Source organism: Sycon ciliatum, chromosome 5, assembly GCF_964019385.1.
Source record: "Sycon ciliatum chromosome 5, ocSycCili1.1, whole genome shotgun sequence".
NCBI lineage: Eukaryota > Metazoa > Porifera > Calcarea > Leucosolenida > Sycettidae > Sycon > Sycon ciliatum.
Window position 1 is genome coordinate 20,608,022 of NC_088647.1, and position 20,449 is coordinate 20,628,470.

The 20,449-nt window shown below is 49.6% G+C and overlaps 2 protein-coding genes across 4 annotated transcripts in view; one reads left to right on the forward strand and one right to left on the reverse strand.

The window, feature by feature from the left end:
• Positions 1 to 2,680, forward strand: LOC135817987 (uncharacterized protein C10orf67, mitochondrial-like). The gene has a single exon (XM_065331292.1). It carries the CDS (start codon positions 411 to 413, stop codon positions 1,908 to 1,910), a length of 1,500 nt encoding a protein of 499 aa, XP_065187364.1. The 5' UTR covers positions 1 to 410; the 3' UTR covers positions 1,911 to 2,680.
• LOC135817986 (iroquois-class homeodomain protein irx-1-A-like) overlaps positions 2,456 to 20,449 on the reverse strand; it is a 27,829-nt gene continuing 9,835 nt past the window's right edge. For 2 of the 3 annotated variants that reach the window (XM_065331289.1, XM_065331290.1), the window contains 5 exons: positions 6,188 to 6,525; positions 5,628 to 5,826; positions 5,041 to 5,194; positions 4,003 to 4,605; positions 2,456 to 3,608 (listed from right to left, as the gene is read on the reverse strand). In XM_065331289.1, coding sequence (XP_065187361.1) covers positions 3,331 to 3,608; positions 4,003 to 4,605; positions 5,041 to 5,194; positions 5,628 to 5,826; positions 6,188 to 6,525 — 1,572 coding nt within the window. In that variant the 3' untranslated portion in view covers positions 2,456 to 3,330. Of the gene's footprint in view, positions 3,609 to 4,002; positions 4,606 to 5,040; positions 5,195 to 5,627; positions 5,827 to 6,187; positions 6,526 to 7,974; positions 8,327 to 20,449 lie in introns of those variants that run through there. The other variant, XM_065331291.1, reaches the window with a different exon arrangement.

Genomic DNA, 20,449 nt, shown 5'->3' on the forward strand with positions numbered 1-20,449 from the left:
TCCGCGATCCGCTGCAGTAGTGACCATGGCATTAGGCATTACAGCCGCTGTCTGTATCGTTTGACAGTCCGAGCTGAGCTTGCTTCTTGGAAAAAGCAAATCGAATCAATGGTCGACTTGCATAGATGAGGAGATGCGGAAAGCGCAATCTGCAATGGACGAAATGGGAGTGGACCAAGTAACGTTAGTTCCATGCTGACTGCTATGTGCCTCAGCGTTCGATCCTTTCCTCGTCAACTGCATGCATGGGACGCGATCGTCGGCTGGATGCAGCTAGCTGTTAGCGCGTGACTCTTGCAAAGAGCTACCCACGCCACAGACGGAAGAAATTTGTAACTCACCATCGAGTTTTGCAGGGCAGACTGCAGCAGGAAGAGAGAACGGTGGAGACTGGATAATAATTCGAGATAATGACAACTGCAGGTAGCCAGCCTGCTGGCTTGGGCGCGCAGATACTGAAGACGTTCAAACCCACCATCTCCGATCAGACGCGCTTCGGTGCCGGCTGCCGTGACAATGCCACGCAGACGGAACGCTCCGACATTGTCCAGCTGGAGGAGACGTTCGCCACGCTGGAAAACATCCTGCGCATGGCGTCAGCGTTGAAGAAGGAGCTTACCATGGCTACCTACTCGCTGCGTATGGAGTCGAAAACGTTGATCAGCGATCACGCCACCGAGCTCTACCACCACGCCAACAATCGCCTGATGGAGATGGAGAAACGACATCGCGAACAGACCGACATGCTACGGCGCAGCTTCCGCACGCAGCTGAGCGACGCCGTGGCGCGCATTTCCGCCGAGTACAAGAACTACTATGATGAAATCCTGTCCGGCAAGACTGGCCGCCACGATCGTAAAATCCGCGAGCTGACTCTGACTTGTAATGAACAGCATGCCACGATCAAGCAGAACGAAACAGTCATACAGATGCTGCAGAGTCAAATCCAAAAGCTGGCGGCGGACGCACGCACCGAGCCAGCCGAGCCGGAATCAGTGATCGTAGAGGCCGAGCCGCAGGGAGTGTTGAGTCAGGAGGAGGCTGATGAGCTGCACGCCACCATAGAGAACCTGCAGCTACGCGTGCGCGAGCTGCAGATGGAGGCGAGCGACCGCGACTCCGGCCACAAGAACCTGCAGCGCTCCCTCAGCGACGCCAAGGAGCAGCTGGAGCTGGAGCGTGCCAAGGTGAGTCGCTTGACGTCGGAGCTGGACGGAGAGCGACGCAACGCGGCTGCCGAGGGTGCCCGCTCCGCCGCCGACGCACACGCGCAGATCGCCGCGCTGAAGGAGCAGCTGCGCGAGCAGAAGGAACGCCTGGAGCAGGAGGCTGACGAGCGGCTGCAGAGCATGCTGGCTAACGCACAGTCGACGGCCGCTGCCAAGCTGCAGGCAGAGCTCGCCAAGCAGCGGGAGATCGAGGAGAAGCTGCGCCGGGAACGCGACGCCCTGGCCGGCCAGGACTCCTCCAAGATCGTCAAGCAGCTGCAGGACCAGGCGCTGCACCTGCAGCAGACCATCGTGAAACTGCAGCGCGAGATCAAGGCCATCAACGAGCGGTGGCAGCTGCGAATGGACATCATGGAACGTAGGCTGACCGGCGTACGGGAGGAGAGTCTCCTGCGTGCAAATCTGCAAAAGCACGCGGCCACGCTACACCGGGCTGCGATCACGTACGCCCCGGACGGGCCGGTCCTGATGAGCAGTGGCGATGCGGCGGCGGCAGGGTTTCCGCCAAGCGTAACCGCCGGCAACTTCCCCCAGCCTCACCAAGCCGCGGCAGCGATGGCAGTGGACATGTCTGCGGCGGCATCGCGGCATCCTGCAGCAGTGTACTCGCACCAACGCGAGCCATCCGCGCCGGCCACATGGAGGCCACCAGCATCGGCGAGCGTAAACATACCACCTTGATGTGCAACCGTTGATATAACACTGAGTATGGACTACCGTACCACCCTGTCAACGCACTGGGCATGTTCTCGAAGAACGCGAAACTGTGAACTTACCACCGTGACGTACCACCCTGACACAGCACTAGTGGGCATGGACTCGAAGTACGCGTAACGCGCCGAAGCGGTTACGACAACCAAGCTATATTTTATGTAACGACCAGGGCATTTGGATTGGGCTTAGTATGACTGGGTAAGTGTGCAACGCAGCGTGAGGAGCACATTTCTTGACAAGGTACCAGTAGTGTTGAATGCAACCGGAATATGGTCATTCGCCTTGGAGACGTCTGTGCTTTACAGTGCGCTGTTGTACAGTGCAGTACTTGTGCAGGTTAACTCGTTGTGAATACTCCTGCAACATGGAACACTGCACGGCACCAATCTACTCTTGAGACCAATACAACCACTTCCCTCATTGCGGCAACAAACCTGCTCAGCCGTTCACTTCACAGGCTGCTCAATCAACCCAGATAGACCAGCGAGCAAGCACACGACTCAGCTCAACAATCTAGTTCACCAGTAGTATTATTGGTATCATGACTGTATTTCGATGGATTAAAATTTGCCCTAACATCAAAACTTGAGCGATAATGACAGATGTGTTGAACAATATGCCACTCAAAAAATATTATTGGTCTAGGAATCTGGCTAGTTTCTACGCTAGGTTGTCATCAAGATTTGTTCGTTGTGAGCTAGCACGCCATAAGTAAACAATGTCATACTGGAAGTCAATATGTTAGAATGTCGAGGAGCTGTGATTTCCAGCATAAACACCCTCAAACTCGGGCAATCGGGATGATTTCAATATGAAATGATAGAACTGAATAGGTAAAATAGGCCGGGCAACAAACATGTTGCAGATTTGACACCCATTGCGGAGGAGAAGCTCTCCGCAATGGTGATTATGTCCATCATCAATGCGAAATGAATGCTTGTTGGGGGATAGAGTCTGGAATCGGGTCCTTACGCCGCTTGGTTCAATCTAGGAATCTCTCTCGTTGCCTATAAATACAGGACAGCTATGTATTGTCAGAATTGCTGACATTGCTCTCCTAGAAGTAGACACTCTCGGTGAAGACCTACATGTGTGTTCGCCTGTTTAGTTCCTATAGCGAGCCAGCTACGCACAGTGTTGTTGCTCTCGGCTTGGTGCGCCTACATGCTAGCCAGCAGCACTATGGTCTACACATGCACTTTTAAAAGGCATGTTGCTGGGTTCTGCTGAGACTATTACTGACAATGCTAAATCAAGAGATAACCATCTGGCTACCTATTCCAAATTTCCAAACAGTAGTGAAACAATGCAGACAATGGGAAGCGTTACAATTATTGGTTTCGGGAGCAGCATGCTCTGGGTTTGCTTTGCGAACGTGCCCTGCCCTTCAGGACCGGTGACTGGAGTCGGTGAGGTAGGTGGAGGAGGCCGAGGCGGTCGTTCCGGTCAGCGTGCATGGCTGCTGCGGCACGACGTAGGAGGACGGCATAACGGACACGGGTGGCAGGCCGTAGTAGGTGGCCGTCGGGAACAGCGCCGGCGGGGGACTGGATAGGGAAGGTACCGGCGGCAGCGGCTGGCCTCCGCCCGCGGTGGCCGGGATTGGTGCCTGCGCGCTCATTGGCATGCTGGTCATGGTGTTCGTCTCTTGACTTTGCGAGTAAACTGCAACGGAACAATAAATTGAAAGAGACAATGTTTAGCTTCTGTACCACCATGGATGTACTTCATTTCGTCTCTACCATGTGTGTGCTGGCGAAACACAAATTGGTCAAGCCTGCAAGTGGCCGCCGCAGCCTCATTTTTTAACTTTAACATACTACTAGTATGCGGACATCAAGAAAATATGTCTTCAAAGACTACCCGTATGTAGTATAGAGGTAGCACTTCATACCAGTGCCTTCCCAAATGAACAGTGCCCAGAATCTCAATGGTACAGGTGGAGACAGGGAGTATGGCTACCAACACAGACAGTATTCTCTCATCTTATAACACCGGTTAAATAGTACTTCGAAGTAGCACAGACTACAAGAGATGTACACACATAATTACAACTTACAGTACATGTTCTTCGGCTTGTCGGCTACCGGGTTTGACGTTAGTCGGGGAAGGAACTGATCGGATGCGTCGTTGCCGCCGGCAATAGAGCTGTACGCGTGGCGAGCGTCGCCGAGCTGCTGCTGCTGCTGTTGTTGTTGCGGCTCTCTCCGATCCACGTCGCGCATGTCGTCCAGATCGGCGTCCTGTGCATGCTGGGAGACGAACGTGATGTTGTGCGGCGACCGCGGAGTGTCCAGGTTCGCCATGCCGGAGTGCTGCTGCACGTCGGGAATGTAAGCACCGCCGGATGCGCCCGGAAGCTGAAAGCAGGTGGAGGACGAGCCTTCATCCGCACCTCCCCTCAGGAGCGTTGGCCGCGGCGTCAAGTGGTACTCCAGTGCTGATGATCCGCCGCCGGTGGCGTATTCGTTTCCGCTTGCCACCGCACCACGTTCATGGGGCAGTGGTGAGAACGAGATGGCACCTCGTGCCAATGCCTCCTCATCTTGCTGTTGCTGGTGATCGCGCACTTTAGCAGCGTCGACATGGTGCGTGATGTCACTGAACGATGTCTGTGGCGACGCGGGCGATGCAAACTGGTCAGTGCACACACGTGAGTCATCTGAAAACAATCCGCCAACACAATACACATACACACACAACATGTGTTACACGGTGTCCAGAAGCCATCGTATGTCACTTTGGCGAAATTGCGGTGACAGCAGATTTCTATGGATTCGCCCATTGACTTGGGACGGGGGGGGGGGGGGGGCAGCAAATCTCTCATCTTTACTAGGAATACCCACCACTGTAAATACAAGGCATATTGTCGGGACATTGGACAGTTTCTTGGAATGTCTTTGGCAGCACAGCATGCTGTGCTGGTGATCGTATTGTAAAGTCACGGTCTGGTGTGTTGAAGTGCATTTAAAACTACTATTCAGGTGTACTGGATTTTTCTCCCTCACAAACATTCCATCCCTTCCAAGGTATATGTACAGTGTTATAGTTCTACTTGTGCTCTGGTGCTGGTAAGGCATACATGTACTCTTCTCACCTTCTTTCTCCTCCGAGTCGACCTTGGTGTCGTCCTGATCCAGCCAGTCTTCCTCGGCCATGTACGAGTCCTCGCCGGACAGGGCTGCCCGTGCCCACGACTCGATGCCCACCTTCTTGATGCGACGGCGGGCGTTTGCAAACCACATGGACACCTGAGAAGGTCACAAAAGCACACAAAACGAAGTCAGTGGGGCGCATGAGAGGATTGATTGCAAACAAAAAAAGTTCTATAAAAACAAGAAAGTGATTAGTCTAGACTGTTTGGTGTAGAGGTAATATGAATGCTGTCATGGTTGTGAGATGATGTCATGGTTGTGAGTCAGCGGAACTGCTTATGGGGCTATGTGCACAGCGTGAGTCACGCTAATGCATCCCTGCATGTGATGTGACTTTGCCGAATTATCTCAACTGATGATGCAACCGCATAACCTCTATAGGGATTTCCCCTGGACAACATCCTGGTGCTCGTCTCTAGTCTTTCTCTACACAAGCCCATGACCAAGCCAAGAATAAGGATACGCGTGAAAATAATAATTATTATAGTATCACTTGTAGAATTGCGTCATCATGTGAATTTCATCTCACCTGATTGAAGGTCAGCCCAGTCATGTCCCGCAGCTGTGCCTTCTCCATGCGCGTCGGGTACGGCTTGCGGCGGTTCTTCAGCAGCCACTCCTTCAGCGGCTTGGTGCACTCGCGAGCACGCTTCGTGTTGTGCATGCGCTGGACCAGCGCCGGCAGTCCAGGGTGTCCAGGCATTGTCATCATATAGCCAGGTGGAAGCCTGAGGAGACGAAAAAAGGCAAAATTCAGCATTGACCTCCAGCATTTTTTTCTAGCCGAGTAGACTCGCTCTTCCTGAAGTGACAACGTCCCACTGTCAGACGCTCTCTTTGTTACATAATCTAAACTCTACTCCTAGTAGATCTACTCCAAAAATACACAAGGCCATTGGGACGCCAACAAAGTAGAGAGCCGGCGTCTCAAGCGCGTGCAAATCATCCAGCCTCAGCAAACACGAAACGTGCAAAAGGAGTGCAGGTCATTGAACACCAGAGTTCGAAGGTCGACTGAAGAGTAGAGTATCAACTATCATCGGTGGGCATGGGGTAAGTAGATTCTATAGGGGAATTCCCTAGTCTTACCTCGGCTGGCCAAGCTGACCGGCTTGGAACACGGCCACTGCGTTTCCGTGGGGACGGCCAGGCTGATGCAGCGTCGTCGGTGCCATGCGAGTTTGCATGGTTTGAGCGTGGTGCGCGTAGCTTGCGCAGTGCGGTAGCGTGGCGGGCGAGAGGACGTCCATCGGCGCTCGCTGAGGCACTCCGCCAGTGCCAGCCGTTCCGGGCATGGCCGTGTACTCCGGACGGACGAAGGCCAACTGACCTGCGTGCACCCAACCCGCCGCCGCCGCCGCTGGAGTTGCAGTGGCGATTGGGGAGATGCGTGTAGCCGCGCCATGCGGTGATAGAGGGAAGCTGGCCTGTGAGGAGGAGGAGGAGGAGGAGGAAGAGATGAGAGAGAGAGAATAAATCCATTCGGTTGGTGACAGAACATAGAACATAACCTTGCCGAGCTGAAATACAACTCTAACAACGGGGTAAATTCACAACAAGAACTATTGAAAATGTCCTTGCTAAGGAAATGCCATTATTTGGATCGAAGACATGCTGCTTGAAAGTGCGTCGTAGCTGCTCATCCAATGCGGAAGCATTCCACTGCTAGCTTGCACGACTGCCTCTTCGCAATCCCTGCGCTTTTTCCCCTGTACAATGTACACTGTCATGTCGCGCACACTCTGATGTAGCGACACATGTTCGCCTTTGAGCATCTCTCCTGGTCCGCCACCCATCATGCGTGCTGCGAAAAGAAAACAAGGAAAACCGTCTTGCCACCCGTCCACCTTAGAATGGTCGCGCATGGCACGGCATTGATGATACCATGCACTGCACGGGCATAAATAACTGCCGGTAGTGACAAGCGCTGGCAATTATTTGCACCGCAAAGTCAGGCATTCTTCGCGATTTTCGTGTTCATTGCGAAGGTGCCATGTGGAAATCGTACTGGCAATAAAGGCTCGTAGCAGAGCGTGGTACTGGCCGCTCGAACAACACTTCACACCTTGAAACCGTTTCCTGTCGAGTAGGGTATACGCGGGTGAGTGGTTCCATCCAATCGTGCTACCTGTGGGTTACTCGATATTCAGCGTCGGAATGCCTCCAGAGGTAACGAAATGCACTCAAAATAGTCAGTATGTGCCTTGTAAAACGGAAGATGAACATCTGGAATCACCAGCAGTCGGAAACTGTATGTAGAGCAACTAAAGAAGTTTTGGATACTAAAACGTCGACCTTCTGCTATGTAGGGATAGCCACGCAATGCCATGTAATCGAAGAACAGGTACACGTACATACACATATACATTGCCTCATTGGTTAGTGTTCGAGTAGCACTTTCGCAGGGTGGTGACTACACTGCATATACACTGTACAGGGCGGACGAGAATGTAATGTAGAAGGAAACAACTGTGGTCTGGCAGTGGGAAGCATGTTGCCGAGGAAGCGGCTCGCACTGGATAATGGACGCGACACGCGGAGAACAAGATACACTATCCTATTCACAGAGAGAGAGAGAGAGAGAGAGAGAGAGAGAGAGAGAGAGAGAGAGAGAGAGAGAGAGAGAGAGAGAGAGAGAGAGAGAGAGAGAGAGGCATTCCCGAAAAGCTCGAGCACAATGATACACAGCACATGCCAGCTCAGTATGCCCCTATCCTGCACAACATGATCGCGCCGATCTTCACAAACGTATCACACCCCACAAAGGTTTCTCATTGATTTCAAGCGTCCGCCCTAATCGGGGGAGTAGCCCTTTCTTTATCAGCTCCTTTACTTCCTTTTGTATACCTCTTTATCAGCTCTAAAGCAGGTCTTACCATCATCTGGTCGCTGTCAGCGCTGAAGCACATCAGGTCTAAAGGAGGCTGTCAACTGTTACTTAGGCCGTTAGGACGGCACACCTGAAAGACAGTGGTGTCACACCTTGGATGACTTGCGTTTGCACTGAACGTGGAAGAATGGACCTCTCCTGGAAGGCGAAGCTCAAACTTTCTGTTTCAGCCACAAAGAAATTGTGCCCCGAAGCAGTTGGCCCGCTCAGGTTTTATAATCTCTCGATCCACCGCTGGAGTGCGCATCTAGCTAAGAGGATAAGGGGGAGTCGTTTGCAGAGGAGAATGTTTCCGTGTCTCGCTGGCTGCCTACTTGGGTCGGGACGGTCTACTGAACGGGCAGAAGGTCGAGAGGGCTAGGGGTCCTGGCGGAGGAACCCGTGTACACGCCACGGCTATTCCAGGCTAGTGTGACCACGTCACGAGCGCGTACGCCAGCCCTCCTCCCTGTCAGTGTCCGTGTGACGACGGTGTCAGCAGTCACACTGCACAGGACAATCCGGTACGTGCCACGCTGAGCGCTAGAGAGAAGCGCTGGCCACTCTTCACGCTAGGTCACACTCGACTCGGCGTGCAAGCACACAAACGTGTATAGAGAGTGACTGAAACTCGGCCGTCGACGACATCATCATTGTCGTCGCATACTGAAGACCAACGACATCTATCACCAGTGGTACTCTGTATGACAGTAACCTTAGATCTAGCTGTTCAGGAAGTGCCAGGTCAGGCGTGAAACCTCCCAACCGCTCCTGACACACGGTCTAAGTGATAACATACCATGTTCATCCTCGAAGCGTTCCTCCCGAGAGAAGCAGCACGCAGGGAAACTAATAGTTAGTTCACTTGGATAACCTGTGCATGTCCTCTCTCCCTCTGCCATGATCCCGATCTCACTAACCTTTACCTTCCATGGAGCTTCTGTCCGTTACATACCTAACTGCACGTGCGCGCCCAGCACGGAAAACGCTCAGCAAGCTAAATGCAGCGAACCACCACGGCACCAGTGCTCAGCCAGCAGTGTGATGGGCCCGTGTCAGACCTTCGCGTCATTGGACCACAGAGGCGCTGGAGCGTGGGGTGTCTAAGCGATGATGGAGCACGCCAAGTAATTTAGTTTTTTCGAGGGAGAGGGAGAGAGGATTATTTTGAACTCATTTTAGCTCGCAGCTCTTAGCCCTTGAGACCACACCAATATGGGGGTTGACCTCATCAGCATCTCTACTCGTGCGTGGAAAACACTGAGACAGTTATTACGTAAAAACTCCTAGTCCGGCGAACACGCCGAGTGACTGGTCTACTAACATACGGCTAATTTGTACACAAGATGTTCTTGTGCAGTCCAAATGCAACTTACATGGAACATTTTGCCCAACCCGAAGCCCGTTTAATGAAACTTCACTTTTCCCAATGTGTTTCCACGCAGCATAGGTGCACTTGGTACCACTTAGTCTGAGCTGCAGTGGAATATGATCGTGTACTGATCTTAAAAACCCTACCCTCTGTTCTACACGTAGATGTACAACGGTTAGACGAGGTATTGCATACACGTTTTCAACGGGGGTACACGAGTACGAGTGTAGTATTCGCTGCTGGTCTACACGACAGGAACGTTAGCTGTCCAAGCGTCGACTGTTGTTGTTGGAACGGTCTACAGGAGAGTAGCGATGTTGGAACACATCGTAGACGTGATCTGTCTTTCAGCCAACAAATTAGATACACGCGAGAACAGGGATACAGGAGCTGCAGGGTTGCTGGTCTCTCCAGTCCTGTAGTTTTGTTGTTTAAGCAATGGAGCTCGGTGTCACGTTCGCCTGATACTCGAGGCAGCCCAGCAGAGTCCGTTTCTCTTCCCTGATTTGTTCATCTGCCACACATACCTTCTACACGTGTCTCACAGTCACAATCACGGTCGACACTCTGTTCTCGCCTCAGTAGACTGGGCACTCTCACAGTGTCATTAAAGAGAAGAGCTCGTACACACAGACAATGGAATTGGTTAACGATGTATAGCTCATTGGGAAGGGAGAAGGCCGCTATCGACCATGTCATCTGCCTCTTTCTTTTCTCGGGTCTGACTGGGCCAAACGCAACTACAACAGTCAACAGTCACTGTAATCTCGATCCAGGCTATTGCAATGCGTGCGTGTATGTGTTGATGGGTATACTCTAGGCTGGACTCGAGGCATATCAATAACAAGTCTTTGTGAGGATGACCGGTGAGCGGCAACGGACCACGTCTGTCACACTCGTGTCCCCACTTGAAGCTTACGCACGCACGCATGCGGAACGACTCTTCTGACACGTCGAGTAATCATCTAGATAAGATTATGAAAATGCGAGCTACTGCCACGCGTATCTCCTAGCTGGATGGTCTAAAGTCAAGATGAAGTGACATGGTCATACGCGATGCTCGGATCCCGTCCCTGGTCTTGGGATCTTCGTTCCCAATTCCCCCCCCCCCCCCCCAGCCATAGGATGGGTTCTCTAGGAGTGTGCCTGATTTTGTCAGGAGGTAGAGACGGCGAGAACCGTTATCACTGTCAAGCTGATATCAGTGCTCCAATAAGCAGTATACGAAGAACTATACTTATCGTCTTATACACACTGTACTGTAACATCTCCTCTCCTCAAAGGTTCCATACGAGTTGTGTAACCAACGGGAAGACGACGGGCCACCTTCACCAGTGCCTTCTTAGGGGAAAGGTTGGGATGATCAGGTCGTCACGTTACTCGTTTTACCCACCACTCACGACGGTCCGGCGCGTGGAGCACGTGCACTTAGACGCGCTTGCCCATGGTCAGTCCGTATGCCATTTTAGGCGATTGGCCCCACTCAAGGGCAAGTGTGTCGCTTCCGAATGACTGCACATAGTGGCATGCGCGAGCAACTCGCGAAGAGATCCACTAGTACCTACACGATATGACTCAGCTACAGTGTTACACGAGTAGCAGCACAAACATCAACATCAACATCAAGTGCTAAGAGAACTTACACGTACAATTCACATTATATTTTGAAGAATGCAGCAGCCATTTTTTTATTTTGCCTTTTTTGTATTCTGCTGAGTCTGTACTTGAGTACATGCGTGAACATACATGTATTCTACGTGTTGTCCGACTGGTGACCTATTAAAGTGTTCCCTCTCCACGCTACACAATCACTACACGATGAAATGGCACTCGGTCAGCGACCTGTGTACATGACCTTACATAGGTCTTTCTCCAGAATGCACAAAAGACCACATGTGCCACGAATCTCATAGTGTTGCGAAGAAGTGTACTCTTCTCGAAGGTCGTCTGCATGAGTTGAGGGAGTGTAGAAGTCGCGTGGATTAGTCGTCGAGACTACCGAAAGTACATCGTTTCATTGTGTGTAGAACATGTTTCCCCTCTGATGTCATGTCCTAACTCAACATGCTGAACTAACCAGGTATCATTAACACTAATGGAACTAGAGCAAAAAGGGTGCACTTCTCTCACGTTCTGTATCTTTCATGCTACACATACACGATAATGGCGATGTAGCAAGCGCTCAGCGCTGATCTTGTTGGACAAAGATTATAAGCGGGCCAACCAATGATGCTAAATAACTTGTTGCCCATGAAAAGACGTATGTAGGACACGGTCGCGACCTTTGAGATCAAGCGTTGAACTGATGTCCAACCAGAGACTTCCCGGATGCTGCTAGCTATCTGGCCAGGCTGACGTTTCTCCGCGCCGCCAGATAATTAGAGTCACGCACGGGTCGGTCAAGGCCTGTGCGCGGGTCTAACGTTGAATGTCGAGACCCCTGACTCCACCGTCTTGCATGTCACTTGTTTGTTGAAATTGATTAGCACAGGCTATTCTGGGTTGCACATCTGCCCCCTGCGCCGCCCTAACGAGCTAGCCAAGCGCCAGGAAAATGTAATAGGCTGGTCGGCCACCGTGGAGATCGAGCTCGAAGCTACTAACTCGGAGCATCTGCCTGTCAGCAGGCGCGTCCCGGAACCCCTTAATGCCGCGCCATCGAGCATCCTCTCCATGGGCACGACACTTGGAGTGGTCGGTTTGTACTACACGGTGTGGAGCTGCCAAAGTGATCGCTTCCAATCGAATCCAAGCTCAATGCTCTGCTGAGCTGTGTTTGTAGTTCCCTCGCACGCTATCTGCGTTCCTAGGCAGGTGGCCTGCAGCAATTACCTTCTCTCCCTCCTACTTCGTTGGGGAGACTGATGTTGTCGCTGGCAGGTCTTGCTTGTTCACTGTCAACGGGTAACAAGTGGAACTAAGCTCCGTCATGGCAGCGACAAGTTTGTTGTCTTGTTGCTAACTATCCAGGTGTTGTAACATGTCCGTCGAACACGTTGCTAACGGCCCACGGAGACACACAGTGCAAGCTATCCCGCCATCGAAGGGACGTTGTAGAGCAAAGTGTCGAAGCAAACGTGCTGCCGCTAGATCGAGCAGCCGCTTGGTCGGGGGACGAGTTTACAATGCGCGCAAGTAGTTCGCCGTCGAACAAAAACAACTATCCTTGGGGGAAAATGGCGGAAAACCTGTAGCATGTCTACACGCAGATACAACGAGTGAGCAGTCGTGTTCGTGAGGTGTGCTTGAATACCCGTGTAGCCAGAGCTAACACGAACACCTCGCCTGGAGCACTTCAAGCGCATTCTTTATGGCAGTTTGTCACGACACGAACAAGACAATCTCTTCGTCCACTACAGTCCTTTCCTAGCGCTCAACACCACGTCGAAGACGCGAGCAAAGAGCACCGCTGCATGTTTAGCAGCGAGTGTTACAACGTGTCTTGTTGTCTTTTGCCAGCCTGGGGTAGTGATTAGAAAGCACATGGAAAAAGCGAGGAACGCTGGGGAAAGGATGTGTTTTGCGCGTATCTTAAACACTCATTCGTTCTTGCTGCAAACCGTGCTAGTATTCAGCAAAACACAACATTTTAATTTACTCCTCGTTCTCGTCAAATCAATCTTGTGATTATCCTTTCTGCAATCGACGAAGGACATGACTTTTGTGTGGTTCACTCATGGCTCAACCCTGCATAGTTAGGTTGAAACTTGAAAGGCAATAGTATTCATCCTTTTCGGCGACCGTTGACCTCGATTGTCAACCTTTCCTATGCAGAGATGATTCACAAACGTTGCAGCCAGTCCTTTCCCCGTGCCATCTGAATGGTGCAAGGATGCGATGCGAGTAACCAAAGGGAGGATCAAGGGATGGAGATAGATATATCGAGAAAATGACAGAGAGACGGGTAGAGATAGAGACAAACAGAGGGAAAGAGACAGGGGGGGAGACAGAGAGCGATAGACAGACAGAGACAGAGAAACAAAGAGGGACAAGCATAGATAAAGACAGACACAGAGAGAGAAAGAGAGAGATAATTATAGAGAAATATAGACAGAGAGACAGACAGAGCGATAGAGACAGAGAGAGAGAGACAGACAGAGAGAGCGAGAGACAGCGACAGAGAGACACAGAACGAGACTGAGGGGGACAGACACAGAGAAAGAAAGAGAGTGAGAGAAACAGAGCGAAAGGGAGAGAGGCAGGAAAGAGACTGAGATAGAAAGAGACACAGAGAGAGATAGAAAGAGACTGAGAGAAACGGAGGTAAAAAGAGAGAGCGAGAGTGAGTGAGTGGGAGAGACAGAAAGAGACTGAGTGAGACAGAGAGACACAGAGGGACAGGCGGAGATATATACAGAAAGAGACACACGTAGGAGACATAGACGGAAGGAACACAGAAGGGTTGAGGACGCAGCTGAGATTGATCTTTGAAGAACTGGTGCGTGATTGCAATTCTGCGACAAAGACTTGGAAAACGGAGATTCGAAGAGATATCGCCAACAGACTGACTTATGGCATGTTGCCTCCAGTTCGGCGAGTAAACAAGTGACTCTCATTCACGGCTTGTAGAAGACTTCAGAAAGCAGAAGGTCGTTTTCATCGTGTAGCGTGCTGACGTTTCTTGATTGCTCATCTCTCATTGTTCGTACATCCGATTCACACGATCGACGTTTTGTGCATTGTCCTAGCAATTGTCACGTATGTCGTGTTCGTTAGTAGTTTCCAATTTGTCTGCCCAGCTATCACCTGATGTACGCCCTTGTCTGCTGTCCTAAATCTGAGTTTTGCTTGCAAAACTACACGTAGACATGTTACCCTAGTCTCTGCTTCGCCTTTGACGGGACGAGTATTTTCTTGTATGAATGCCGTGCTTAAAAACTTCAGTTACTCACTACGAGAACCTCCAGGCTCCACGGAGTTGGGCTAGCCAAGTGCTAAAGTCACGCATCCGGAGGGTGTACGTGCAGGTATTTGCAAACTCGACGTTGCATGCTAGACGTCATGAGTTCTGCTTCTAGGACAACTGAGGTTTCTATAGCGTTGCTGGTGATAACGCCAGCGTGTGTGTGTTGCCGTCTGTCATCAACTCTTGTTCAGCGCTCAAGTCTACTGTGAAATCTGGTTGTGTTCCGTGTTAGCGATAAGACTTAGCGATGTACATGAAGAAGCCTCAAGCGAATGCAGCAGTGAATGGAGCACACAAACTCCACTCCACCATGGATGTTCTCAGACGAATTGAAAGCGACCTCCAGTTAGTGCTACATGCTGCTCGTACGTGTATTCAATATTGCCTATACGCTTGAGTCTCGTTCGGTCATGTACTGTACTTGTGTAAGGTGTTCACAAATGTGGATGAACACTTATTGAAGCTGCTTCCAGTGGTGCCAAGTATGTTCCTCGAAATGGCTACACCAGAAGCCGGGTAGTCTATTCGTGTGCCTGTGCCAAGAACGTCTTGAAGGTACATTACTCGTACATTGATGGAAACTGGGTTGTACGACGGCAGCACACTCCTGCCTGGGTATAACAAAATGGTTTGTCCAGTTAGGTGGGCTCTTGACTGTAGCCTAGATCAGCTTAGAGAACCGAAACTCAACTCATCTGCGAGCAAGAAGTCTGTCTCTTTCAGAAAGGCCTTTCGTACAGTATCTACTGCAAGAGATAATTTATTTGTTGGAGACCTTTGTGTAACGTAAAGGAAGGGATGGGTAGGAGTAGATTAAAATCCACAGAGAGTTCTAATCTTTGCAAGTGTGGGTCGTCGAACTGCACAGCAGGAGACAAAATTAATGTTCACTACTATTACTCAGCACAGTCCATACCTATGAACCAGTGGCAGTGGTTATGGACTCCTGTGAAATCTGGTTTTCTAATCGTACAGTATTTTCGGCGATCTAGAACAATATTACGACTACCTTTTTTAACTACTCAATCTGCGGACAGAACTGTTCAGTCCTTTGTGGACTCATCACTACAGCGCAGCACAGAGAAAATGAGGTCGAATCTGATAACGAATCTGATAGCAATAAAAAATAAATTTTCCAAAAGGAGAAGGACAAAATGTTACGAGTTATGACTAACTGTCCACCAACGTAACCAGACTCGCTGACTCGCTGACTGTATAAGATCTAGTTACGTTGGTGGACAGTTAGTCATAACTCGTAACATTTTGTCCTTCTCCTTTTTCACCAAAATTTAATTGGCTCACCATCCGAGTTAAATTTTCCAAAGCCAGATTTAAACCGGGCCCGAATGAACCTTGCCATAGTACTCAAACTGACAAGTCTTCCGTAATTCTGTTCTTCATTTTTTTAGGGTACCCTGTCAAAAGGCCTTAGGCCTGTGGGGATTGCCCTATCAAAAATTTAATAATAATAATAATAATAAGTCCTAGAGCTCTGCATTACTACAAGTATAAACTATAAAGTTGCATAACTACTCAATCTGCGGACAGCATGCTGTTCCGTTTTCATCTTGTGGACAACGAGGCGCTTGAAAATCACACAAAGACAGTGTTTCATAAGTTTGAGGGATTGAAAGGGGAAATGGATACTCAGATTATGGTTTGTTTTCGTTTGGACGGTGTGTGAATTTGTGCGTGTGTGTGTGTGTACGCGCGTGCGCGCGCGTGTGGATGTCTATGTTCCAAAAGGTTCAGCATTACCGGCGTAAACTGAGTTTGTCGCCGCAAGAGCGCAACGCGTACACGAAGCACCACTACTACTAACCGGTGCTATCTCAGTATCTGTATGATTGTGTGAGATGTGTGCACAGCATGACGAAAGTATGTTGGCGTTCATACACTTCAGCATGTAGACGATTGTACATGTATGAGTCGAAGACGTAACAGACAGCAGTTATCAGGCCTATCACAAACGAATGCAGGCACAAAGTCTAGATCTGCAAGCGCAAATTGGTGGATCGTGAGCCGGCACACGGACACTTTGGCGACACGTCCAATGCCTCACGACGGGCTCGTGAATCAAGACCAGTGAGAAAACGAAGTTTGACACTCGGGCGGAGCCTGTCTACCCGAGCACCAACGACACCAACGACACCAACGACATCCTGAGCTATGTATGTTAACAGGTATGTTCTCTGATGAGTACAAAGTGTTCTCAGATGAACGGACAGGCAATGGCCGGCGTGTGACACCCTAAATGCTTGTAGGAGGAAATGCTGACTACTAGTACTTGGAGGTTTGAGTTAGCTCTATTCACAACGATCCCAAGACCATGGCTGGCTGAGCTGGCGAATACGAGGAGGACGAGTGTTCGCTTGCCTTGCTCATGTTCCTGGCGGTCGTCGCTACAGGTGGTCACAGTGCCACAGACGTTGCTTGCAGCCCGGCACAGGCAACACATCTGATCCAGTCGTCAATCGCTTCTCCTGAATGAAGTCTTCTCGAGCCTGTCGCACTAGAACCTTTCCTAAAAGAAGACCACATAGTTGAACAAACTACTCCTTCAACTCGGTCGTACAGCTATGAATTTCCAGTCCGTTATGATCGTTAAACAGAGGGGAAGACAACCATGCAAGTCAAGCTCTTGTGAGAACACTTGCTGTCGAATAACGTGAGGCTGGTAAGGTTTGGTCGAAGGCCGTCAAGCAACACTGCTTCGGTCGGCATGAAGTAATTGATTTCCTGTACGGAGTCCACAACAAACTAGCAAGTACTGGTAGCTGAGTCACTCCAACGCGAGAAGCTTGTTTTCGCTCAAGAAAGTATGCAGGAAATACAGGAGAGCACGAGCGAAGTTCTCCCTCTGGCACTACGGTATTGACCATGTTGGCCTAATTGCCACTAGATACAACACAACACCGTTGTCCTTGTGAAGTAGCCACCATCCTAGTACTACTAGTACTCGCAAGCACTACATGTATACAGTGACACGATTCCACAATGTACACATGTACGTGTCCTAATTCCATGCTCATGTATTCGTTCGTCAACACGCCAGCCGACACAGTCTGAACAGGCCTGCATGCGTGCAATATAATTGCAATGCGGTGCAATCCAGCAAGAGTCTTGGTGCGTTTTAGGGGCATTCCAGGCAGCGGAAATGCACCGTCGACTGGACACCCATTGGTTCGTTGTTTGACCGATTTTCGTGAACACACACACAAACAAACACACACACGCGTACTTGCTGAAGAATTTTAACGGGTCTCCTTCCTGCTCAGCACGCTCGATTGTTTGGGGCCAGGTTGCTCGTTCAAAGACCACATACCCACAAGCTACCTGTATTTCAGAAGTACGTGTAGCATGTTTATCACAGTGACGTGTAACCTGCTATTCCCTTTGGTTGCCAGTGTATGTGTGCGTGTGTGTTTGTGTGTGTGTGTGTGTGTGTGTGTGTGTGTGTGTGTGTGTGTGTGTGTGTGTGTGTGTGTGTGTGTGTGCGAAAGGACCAGAGGACTAATCTGCCCATTCAATGCAGCCTATGTAACGAACGATTCTCCCGCCCGCAGGACCTCACCCGCCACCGAAGACAGAAACACTAGCTATGTGTAGAACGGTCCCCTTTCACCTCAATTATTCTCCTTGTTTCTTTTTTCTCGCTGTTGTCTCCAGCTTCTGGGAGCGACGTGGCCATTTTGTGGCAGTTGTACATAGTAGTAGTGTGTGTGTGTGTGTGTGTGTGTGTGTCTGTCTGTCTGTCTCAGTGTCTGTGTGTATGTGTGTGTGTGTCTGTCTTTGTGTCTGCGACATGCATCAAAATCGGCATAAAGTGACCTTTAATCGCATCAAGGACTCGACCTCGAGGTCCCAATCACCGAAACAGGTGTCAGAAGGAATACCAGTTCTACACATGTACTCTGAAGGAACCTCTTGAAGTGTGTGTGTGGTCGGCCACAGAGCGCCTCGGTGGTGTGTAGTAAATTTGCGCATAGCGGATACTAGCCTTTTGTATGATAATACTTATGACTCAATGCTGTGCCAAAGCGAACGTGGAAAATAGTTATGCCAGCTAACAATTACAAGAAAGTACTTACATGATAATAATAATAATAATAATTCGCGGGATTCGCGTTGGCATCGCTTGAATGTTCAGAAACACACAAACTAGCCTTCGCTTCCGCAGGCCACCACTTATATGTACATAGAAATCTGAAGAAAGCTTTCGTTACCATCTCCCTTGCAAGGAAAGGCCAACATTCATCTTATTGTTACATCCAAATAGTTCTTTACCTAGTGTTTAGCAACCTCAGTGCATTTTAGCGACAAGCAACTAAGCTGACGAGTACGAGTCGACTCGCGATCAGGTGCAGCTGTGTATCTTGTCCTGCTCCCTGAAGTACATGTACACCATACCACTGGTAGTATGTACAATGTACATTATTGTATTATGTACATTACAGGCGCATAGTATAGTGGTGGAAGTCACACGGAAATGCGACCTCATGACTAAAGCGGAGTCGGGATCACACTGTCACCGTACAAAGTACCAGTGTGCAGGACACAATGCTCGTTGTGAGCGGCTGCTGGCCTGCTGCGCTGTTTCTGATTGGTGAATTCATCGGGTTGGATTTCTCTTAGCATCGCTGTATTTAGCGGTGTGTATAACATACGTCAACATACGGAGATAACTGATTGAGTACAATTTTAGTCATTATGTACACAGCATTGGGTATGTACATGTGCATGTGCATGATTGTATACACAATGCTGTGTGATACATTGTATGCGCCTGTAGTCATCTGGTGTGTTACAAGCGTCCAGATGGGAACATTAACAATCTAAACCCGTCGACGAAATTCCCTCGTGTCACTTGTACTTGTAGAGCTGTTGTGCTACTACTGATGTTGACACAAGAGGGGAAATCCTGTCCACGCTGCGTGGCTTCCTTTGCCCATTCGCTCTGGCCTGCTTCTTGGTCGTTCAGGTACATGTATGTCATCCAAAGGGATCATGCCACGTGAGCATATTCTACTCGCGTACATTCTGTTTGCAGTGGCACCGTTATTATCTTTGTCAGTATCTGTGACCGAGATTCGGGCACAAAAGCATCACCATGTCGATTTGCATACATGTTGATGACGTATTTTCTTTCATGGAGACCTCTTCGAGTACAGGTACAGTCAAACCTCTTTAGGATGAACACCAAGGGATCGATGGTATTGTTCGCAATAACGGAAGTTCTTCTTATCCGTTTTGTATACCCAGTGAATACACAGCAATTTGTTATGAAGACTACGTACAATGTATGAAACCTCGCTCCAACGAATATTCTGACAACAAGAAAGACCACAATGTATATTGTAGTTCTTCCGAAGCGAAATCTGTTGAAAGTTTGTCCTATCAGCAGGCATTGGCGGATAATGCTTGAAAAGGTGGCAGATTCTGCTCTAAAAGCGGTGAAATTGGCAGAACCATACAAACCTTATGGCGGGCAATTCCTCGAATTCTGCTCCATTTCTTTATCCACATACCAAACATGCATGAAACTTACCAGAAAAAGTACCGAATTTTGCCAATTTTTCTGCCGGCATTATCCGCATATGCCTACCTATCAGTGTTCTTCTAAATGAGGTTTCACTGTGCAATGTGATGTTCATGATCGATTTGTGGTATGTCCAGGCATAGACCAGACCACATCTGTCTAACATGCGACATTGCAAGTGTATAATTATTCATTATTCACGTATGTTTGCACAGCAGCAAACAGTAGATTGTCCAGAAATGTTTCCTCAGTAGCAGTGTTTTCAAACTGAAGCCCATCCCGTTCGAAGGCTCCTTCAATCATTACTATTACTTGGTATTAGGTAATGTGAAGCCACACACAAAGTACTTTATGAGGAAAATCCACAGTCACCACCAGGACTTGAACCGGTACCCTTCCTTAAATTAAGTTAACAGATGGTTCATTCCTTCTTCTTTGTGTCGCCAACACCATAGTAAAGAATAGTGATGCAATGAAGTACATGATCGTACATGTGCCATTAATGTACATGATGTTTATAAGTATAGCCCCGTACATGCGGTGACGTCACATGGCCGAACAAGACCCTGTATTAAATTTTAAATCGTTTCTTCCTTGAAAGATCCGAAATTCCTTTCCTGCTGGTGCATTCACGCCTACAATGTCCATGTAGACTCCGTTAACGG

Excerpts from the sequence above, each read along its gene's own strand:
- LOC135817987 (XM_065331292.1), top strand. The coding sequence starts at position 411 with ATGACAACTGCAGGTAGCCAGCCTGCTGGCTTGGGCGCGCAGATACTG.